Source organism: Asterias amurensis, chromosome 13 (genome assembly GCF_032118995.1).
Source record: "Asterias amurensis chromosome 13, ASM3211899v1".
Taxonomy (NCBI): Eukaryota; Metazoa; Echinodermata; class Asteroidea; order Forcipulatida; family Asteriidae; genus Asterias; species Asterias amurensis.
Genome location: NC_092660.1, coordinates 18,968,591 through 18,977,562, shown reverse-complemented (window position 1 = coordinate 18,977,562; position 8,972 = coordinate 18,968,591). Strand labels below are relative to the sequence as shown.

General features: G+C 37.7%; 1 protein-coding gene across 2 annotated transcripts; it reads left to right on the top strand.

Annotated features, from left to right (window-relative positions):
- Window positions 1-2,483: 2,483 nt before the first annotated feature.
- LOC139945744 (uncharacterized) lies at window positions 2,484-6,441 on the top strand. 2 transcript variants are annotated; one of them, XM_071943129.1, is made up of 2 exons: window positions 2,484-2,740; window positions 3,185-6,441. In XM_071943129.1, exon 2 carries the CDS (start codon window positions 3,196-3,198, stop codon window positions 4,438-4,440), a length of 1,245 nt encoding a protein of 414 aa, XP_071799230.1. In that variant the 5' UTR covers window positions 2,484-2,740; window positions 3,185-3,195; the 3' UTR covers window positions 4,441-6,441. The 2 variants fall into 2 exon arrangements, with proteins under 2 accessions (XP_071799230.1, XP_071799228.1); XM_071943127.1 differs by lacking the exon at window positions 2,484-2,740 and having other exon boundaries at window positions 3,069-6,441.
- The last annotated feature ends 2,531 nt before the right edge of the window (window positions 6,442-8,972 follow it).

The following is an 8,972-nucleotide window of genomic DNA, read 5'->3' as shown; positions in this document are numbered from 1 at the left end:
TAATAGCCATTATTTTTGCCATTACATTTTTCGTCATCATCGTCATTCTCGTCCTTCGTGACGTCAGAAAGAACCGTCTGATAAAAAGACTCATCTCTGAAAAAGAACCCCGAGTCAACCAAGCTGATCCCTACATGGAGCTGCAGACAACGGAGGACAAGAATCGCGTCTACACGGAACCCACTACGACTGAAGAGACAATTCCCGCACAACATACCTACTACCAACCAGTTGAAGTAGAGAATGGCAGCCCAGAGTATGACTACGCTCGTCCAGAGGGCAGCACCAACACCAGCTATGAAGCGGTAAGAGTGCCACAGAGTTCAGCTGAGAAGCAGTATCAGAACATTAACAATTAGACACATGAGTACCATATAGGCCTACATTGCAAAAACTAGGTGTTAAAATTGAAAAAAAGAAATCAATATTTTTCACAACGTGGTGTTTAAATAACACTTATTTCTGCGAAAGCATTAACATTTGTGTTAACCTCCTCCTCCTTTGATATTATTTTGAAATACATGGACACTTTAATTATGTAAGTAAAAACGTACCCAAATTAAGTATACAAACAACTCATTAAAGGCAGCGGACACTGTTGGTAAATACTCAAAATAATTATTAGCATAAAACCTTACTTGGTGACGAGTAATGGGAGATGTTGATGGTATAAAACATAGTGAGAAACGGCTGCCTCTGAAGTGACATGGTTTTCGAGAAAGAATCAATTTTCATAATTTGAGGTCTCGAAATCAACCATCTAAACGCACACAACTTCGTGTGACAAGGGTGTTTTTCTTTCATTATTATCTCGCAACTTCGGCGACCAATTGAGCTCAAATTTTCAGAGGTTTGTTATTTTATGCATATGTTAAGATACACGAAGTGAAAAGACTGGTCTTTGACAATGACCAATAGTGTCCAGTGTTTTTAAACAAACAAATTATACCATACGATTCAAAGGCGTGTACTGATCGTTGTAAAATATTTGCAATTGCATTCATGATTATAAAAAAAGTATTGTCAAAAAAAGTTATATTTGTCAAATTTATGTTCATGTTATTGTATGTTTTTAAAGTAACGATAAACATTGAATCAATGTGATTGGTGCAAGTTAAGGTTAAAGGAGCTGTGTCTTTATGCCCAAATAGATATGATACGGAGGGAGTGTGCACGTACAGTAACTGTGTGTGAGTTCCATGTACAGCCACACGCCTTTTATGAGCAAGACGACACAGCCCCTTTAATATATTCTCACGTCACGTTTTAGGGTTGATCATAAAAGTACACAAAGTCAGAACAAATATTTTTCTTTGTAGTCAGATTACATCAACACTGTAAAAACCTGCTTGCTATGATTACTGATTTGTGAATATTCATTCTGAATTAAAACTTCTGTAAATAAATAACACATTATTTTATATTAACAATATTTTTGGGGTTGAACAAAGAATTGACTAGAGTGGGATTCGAACCAACGACCTCCGGATTAACGTGCCGGAGGTCGTTGGTTCGAATCCCACTCTAGTCAATTCTTTGTTCAACTCCAAAAATCATTTTAAAATTTACCCAGTCAGTTTCCCTTGTGGTTTATAATGATAAAGCAACAAGATTTTGAGTCAGATAAATGTAATCGGAAAACATGAACATGTATGAACCTGCTTGATATGAATAAATTTGCATTCCTAATTAATGATTATCAGTTTGCAATCAGACTGTGTTTATATAAATGAACCTGCTGGATTTGAATAAATTAGTGACAAGTGTATTTTAAACGTCATCTCAATCGGGAAAGAACGGACCTCATTGCCTCAACACGTATACTTATTATTCCTCCTACAAAACGAATGTATCCATTCATATTTTTTGTTATACTAAAACGAGATCGAGGACTTTGTATGAGTTAGGAAAATTATTCTGCCAAAAATAATACTGACAGAGGCCGAATGACCAGTTTTCCTCGATCAAGTTGTGCATAGACAATAAAGGACATTAGACCATTAGCACCGTTGGTGGCGTTGTAGATGGAATACACCTATACCCAGAACTGAACAATCAGATACTTTCCAAATCAGTTTCGTGCTACCTTGGGCAATCTATGACGTCACAATATTTTTTCCCCAAAACAGGTCACATTTATTGAGAGCCATCAGTAAGAATTTAAGAAAGTTCTTTGGCAAACCAATTCTCACACATCAAAGCGACTAAAAGACCGTAAAATAAAGGTTTAAAAGGGCAACAATATTGTCAAACTATTTGACTTGATTCTTCTGTTTCAAACCATTCTACTAATATTAAGAAAATTACATTAATGGCAAGAAATACGTCATATTTTCTGTTGGTTTGGGGTATTATCTAGCCCTGGCGGCCTTACACTTTCGTTTTGTACTACAGTGACCATTTTTGTCCGTACTCTCACAGTCTGCCGTGTGTACGCAAGACGCGCGACGCGCACATTTTGAATTGTGTTGTTAACGCTGTGTGCAGTCAAGATACGGTGACCAAGAATTCATGCGTCTACGCTTGCATCATGCATCTTGCACGCGAATGTATACGTGTACGCACGACGACCGACAACACTGTGAGAAAACGATCGAAACAGGAATTTTTTAACGTTGGAAGCTGCATTATTTCACGAAAATGACGGATTCGTGAGGAAAATATGAGGACCAAAACCCACCGCAGAAAAATGTATGCCGTCATGGAATGTGAATCTGTTGAAATTAATGGCTTGTTGCAGGTAAGATTTAAGTTATGAAGCTGTGAATTTTTTCCGCCCCAGAAACGGGCCTCAATACTTAGGACTCTGTTCCTGTGTACAGAGAAAGAGTCCTATATAGGGCTAGGGTATTATCGAATCAGTTGAACTGCGACATTGTGACCCTTATTGTTAAATCTGTTGCCGTAAAAATGAAAACCCAGAATTGTGTTATTGTTGAAGTTCATTGGCGTGCCGTGCTCAGCATAAGGAAGTACACCCATGTATCGTTAAATGTACATTAAATCACTATTACATTGAGTTGTGTGTGAACGTAGGATCATTCTACTTCATTCATTTCCATCCTAAATCCGTCTTCTCAAAGAATGATTTAAACGCAACTTAATAAGCTCAGATTCAATACGATGGGTGGAAGAATCTCGATGTATGTTTTGATGGTGTGTATTTGGTGTTCACTTGATGCAGGCGGATTCCTGATGGTTGTCACTGCTGAACCAACAGTGTATGCAGAGATCTTAACACCAGAGGCTGATCGTAAAGAGGGCGGGCAGGTTGATATGAGGTGTACCGCTACAAACCTTGAGTCGGATCATGTTGTGGAGTGGGAAACTGAAGATCCAATACAGACCCTGAGATTTGGTGAATTCACTGTTCATAATAGAAACGGACGATTCATCTTCGGTACATCGGGTGCGAATACTCAAACAGTTGTTCAAGACTTTACCATCACCAATGTGCAGAGGGCCGATACTGATGAATATGTGTGTAATGTCGTTTACCCAATACCGACCGGAGGCCACACCATCGTAGCCACATCCAGTGTAACACTTTCAGTGTTATACTTCCCCAGTGCGTCCTTCCCTATGTGCTCTCCTGCTGGACCCATTACAGTAGACGCTGGGACAGAGTTAGATATGAGGTGTTCATCTGAGAGCAGTCACGGAACAGTCACAATGACGATCAATCCCACTATACAGACTTCTAGATACGCCAACTGGGCATCAGTAATCAACGATGATAGCGATACAGTCGTTAGGACATTAGATTTGACAGTGGATGTTGTTGATAACGGTGTTGAATTCGAATGCTTCATATCATCAATGTATTTCACTGGTATGCAACGTACATGTCAAATCGAACCAATTACACTGAGGAACACCGTGACAATACCCACGACAGAACCCACAACATCATCCACGTCAACATCATCTACAGCAGAATCAACGAGACCATCGACTGGAAATCCTACTCTAACCACAGAGAACGAGGTTACTTCAACCTCCTCAACTGTGTCTAGCCCAAGCTCGTCTGGTGCAGCCCCATCTTCAACTCCATGGATTGTAGCTTTCATTGTTGTCTTAGTCCTCGCTGTTACATTCTTTGTGATCATCATCATTCTCAGCCTTCGTATTATCAGACAGAACCGTCTGATAAAAAAACTCACCTCTGAGAAAGAACCCCGAGTCACCCAAGCTGATCCCTACATGGAGCTGCAGCCAACGGAGGACAAGAATCGCGTCTACATGGAACCCACTACGACTGAAGAGACAATTCCCGCACAACATACCTACTACCAACCAGTTGAAGTAGAGAATGGCAGCCCAGAGTATGACTACGCTCGTCCAGAGGGCAGCACCAACACCAGCTATGAAGCGGTCAGAGTGCCACAGAGTTCAGCTGAGAAGCAGTATCACAACATTAACAATATGAGACATTCATGATTAACCTGTAAAACATAATGGTGTAGAAGATGCAACATTCTTGACAGACGAAATCAAACATATAACCAATGGAGTGATGGTGTATAACTATTGCAGATATGTTATTTTTTAATTGGGCTAATCTTGTACCAAATACATGAGACTCTATCGTTAGCAAATTATTTTGTCATACAATTTCTCCAACACACTTTAAAGGAACGTTACAGAATTGGTAAGAAACAAAAATCGTGAAGATCACAGATTTACATAAAACTTACATGGTCTAATGATGATGATAGTAGAAAACATCCCTTGAAATATTTCTGTCTGAAATGTCATATTTGATCAGAAATAAATAATCTAACTTCGTGTTTGGAGTTTATCGCTCAGTGAGCGTTTTATTCGTTTTTATTTTTGCATCGATGCAATGCAAAATTTGCAGTCGGTTTTTCACTATTCTCCCGTGACCCAGATCGCCGATGGATCTCAAACTTCTACAGGTTTGTTGTCAGTTTATGTATATGGTGGATTACATAAAGTGCTTACACTGCCAGCAACTATTTTGTTAGCGAAAACCAATTCTGTAATGTTCCTTTAAAAATAATGACAACCTTCTCATATTAATACATTTTGTTTTATATTGCTTAAAAACAATATCCACAGAAAAACTGCAGCGTTACACGTTATAAATAAAGCTCTTTATAAAACAACTTTTGCAAAAGCGTCACAAATGAAGAATGGGAACAAATTACTGCAGCATTATTTTATTCTCCATACCAAAATGGATGTGTATTCATACGTGCTACCATTTGCCACACCCATTGCCACACCCATTGCCACACCCACCGCCACACCCACCGCCACACCCACCGCCACACCCATGCCACACCCACAGCCATACACATTGTTACACCCTTTGGCACACCCACTACCACAACCTTTGCCACATCCATTGCCACACCTAACCCCATATCATCGCCAATGGGTGTTCTCCTATAGTTTTCCCTTCTCTATCTCCTGCAATGTAATTTCCTAACATCGTTGTGGTTGGAAACTTTGCTATTTTGGGGGATTGTTTCCCTCGAATAAAAACGTTTTCTACTGAGGATTTTAAGATTTTGAAAAACAACACTTTGCTGATGTAAACGCATCAAAAATTGAATAAACAGAACAAGCTAATGTCGCAAAAGACAAATTATACGTTACGATTAAAGTGCATGAACAGTTAATGTAAATTGTAATTAAATGCATCTTTAATTATTCAGAAACAATTGATATCCAAGCAATACCTGCCAATGTTATGTTCAAATTTTTGAAGATTTATTTCGAATTTACATGTTCAATTTTTTATGTAAACGCATCCAGTTTAAAATTATATACAGAATATAAACTAACGTCATAAAACCACAAGGTGTATACAGTTATTTTATAAATAAATTATTTGCAAATGCATCATTACTTATTCAGAAAAAAAATATATATAAGGAAGTTATATCTGTCAATGGTATGTTCACTTAAATTGATGCTTCTACAGTAACGCTAAAAATTTAGTCATACATTTATGTTAAGATTAATAAAGTCGCCGTGTTATCATGAACAATGGACTGAAAATGAAATTATGAACTTTCACCCAGTTACTGCACACGCGCATGCGCTCTCTTGCCATAGATATGATACGTAGGGATAGTGCGCATGTGCAGTACCTGCGTGATAGTTCATAATGTACAGCCACAGACCTGCTTTGACCAAGACGACACAGCCCCTTTAATCTATTCTCACGTCACGTTTTTAGCTTTTGGTCATAAAAGTACACACAGTCAGAACAAAAAAAACGATTATTCCTTTTTTGTACTCAGATTATATCATTTTTAAGAACCTGCTCGCTGTTATGTATTTTAAGTAAATATTCATTTGGAATTATGATTAAGTGTGAACCTGCTTCTATAAACAAATTGCTCACATCATTTTCAGAATAGAAAAAATAGCACGATTTGAGTCAGAAACAATTTTGTAATCGGAAAACATTATTATGCATGAACTTGCTTGATTTAAATAAATTAGCCATTTTTAAATAACTACCATTTTGTAATCAGATTGTGTGACTGTATATGAACCAGCTGGCTGGAATAAATTAATGACGACTGATTGATATAAACACGTGGTATCTTAAACGTCCATCTCTCAATCAGGAAAATAAGGCATCATTGCCCAACACGCATCGGCTGCTGGTCGAACATCTAAACAAGAAAACTCCAACAAAAACAAGTGTTCGGCTGAAGTCTGAACACCTAACAATAAGTGTTCGGGTGTTCTCGAACACATAAAAACAGTATAGAAACATGTTCAGCTGTAGTCATAACTTGTCAGCATGTAAACACCGCGTCGCCTATGTACAACAAGAAGGGAATCCCCAGAAATAAATGACGCAAACAAGTTAATTGTGACAAGCAAATGACCTAGCCTCGTACACAAGTCTTGTAATCGAGACCTCAATCCTCGAGACCGAGTCCGAGTAAAGTGGGGAGTCTTGTGAGTCGTTTAGGGCTGAGTTCCAACCGTCTTCAGAGAAGGTCTGCATACTCCAAAGACTCCCTCAATGGGAGACTTTGAGGCGCTAGGTGGCAGGACTTACCAGGTAAATTTCCATTGTTTACGTAGCTCTGAGCACGCGCACATTACCGAGAACAATGAAATTTACCTGGTAAGTCTGCTGCCACCAAGCGTCCCAAAAGTCTCCTTTTGCAGCCTATGGGAGTGTTGTACACAAAGCTGTTACTGAGAGAAATACAACAGGACGGTCAACAAATCCAGCCTCAGAATATTATGCTGGATCTGCACAAATATCATCATATAACTAGGAGGATTGTTCGAAATTGGAGAATCAAACCAAATATTGGTTCTACAAATGTTTCTCTTTTACAGTCCTTTTAGTTGCTTTGAGAATTACAGGTAGATGAGATATTACTTGTTAAAGAATTTATTCAAAATTTCACTGAGCGCTCTCACAGAGTGTGACCCATATTTGAACGAGGATTGTGACGTTATAGATTGCCCAGGGTAGCACAAAACTAGTTTGGAAAATGTCAGATAGTTCAGTTCAGGGTATAGATGTATCCCATCAATAAATCACAAACACGCCACCAACGGTGCCAACTGCCAATAGGGTCACAAATCCTGATTATTAATCCTTTTAAATACAGAATGAAAAAACTTGATCAAGTGCCGTTCATTGTCCTCAACCAACATCTAAAAGTCTGTTAAAAAATGGTTCAGTATTTTGGCAGAGTATTTTGTATTCTAGCTCATACAAAGTCCTCGATTGTATTTTAATATAAAAAAAATTAATTACACAATAATTCTGTAGCAGAATTTTAATATACCAAATTTTTTAAATGCAAAAATTATTAATATCAAGCAGGTATATACGTACATATTCATGTTTTCCAATTACATTTATCTTAATCAAAATCTTGTTGTTATTTTTAATCTGAAATGATGTTTAAGTAATTTATTTACAGAAGCAGGTTCAGATAATTTATTTACAGAAGCAGGTTCAGACATAATCATTTATCATAATTCCAAATGAATATTCACTAAAAAATACATCATATCGAGCAGGTTCGTACACTGTTGATGCAATCTGAGTACAAAGAAATTATTCATTTTGTGTTCTGACTTTTTTTGTTTATTTTTATCAAAACTTAAAAGTGTGACGTGAAAATAGATTAAAGGGGCTGTGTCGTCATGTTCAAAGCAGGCCATGGCTGTACATGGAACTATGATCTATCAACTGCAGGCGCGCCTTCCCTACTCCGTATCATTAGTCATGACGACACGGTCCCTTTAGCAAACACCGATCACACCGACTTAGCGTTAATGTAAAAAATATATTATTCATAAAACATAACTTTGACATGTAACTTTTCTCTTCTGAATAATTAAGGATGCATTTGCAATCAATTCACACAAAGTGTTTGTACACGCCTGTTAATTGTTAACGTATTATTTACAACATCAATTTTTTTTCTGAATTAGATGCGGTTATACAAGCAAAGTGTACATGTTTTTCAAAATCTTAAAACCTTAAAACCCACAGACAAAATGGCAAAGTTTCCAACCACGACTCTGTTTGGAAATTTAGGCAGACATTGTGGAGGGAAAACTTAAAGGACCTGGACGAACACCCTTTGGCGATGGTATCGATAGGGGTGTGGCAGTGAGCGTGGCAATGGGTGTGGCAATGGGTGTGGTGCTAGGTGCGCGTTACGGGGGATACAAACCACTTGATTTTGAGAAATAAAAGCCAATGCAGCTATATTTGTATTGTTCATGACAAATTTTGACGCTTCTAATATATTTTTTTACCGAAGAAGCGTATTAAAAATGAGTACAATTTACCTGTGACGGGGTTAAATTTTATTGTCTTAGGTTGCAGTTTTTGTTGTGGTTCCCCTTTTTCAGCAAGGCAAGGTTTTATAAAAAGAACCACAAGTTTATGATTTTTTGTTATCGGTACAATATAAAACCAAATACATGTTTAATATGAAAATTAG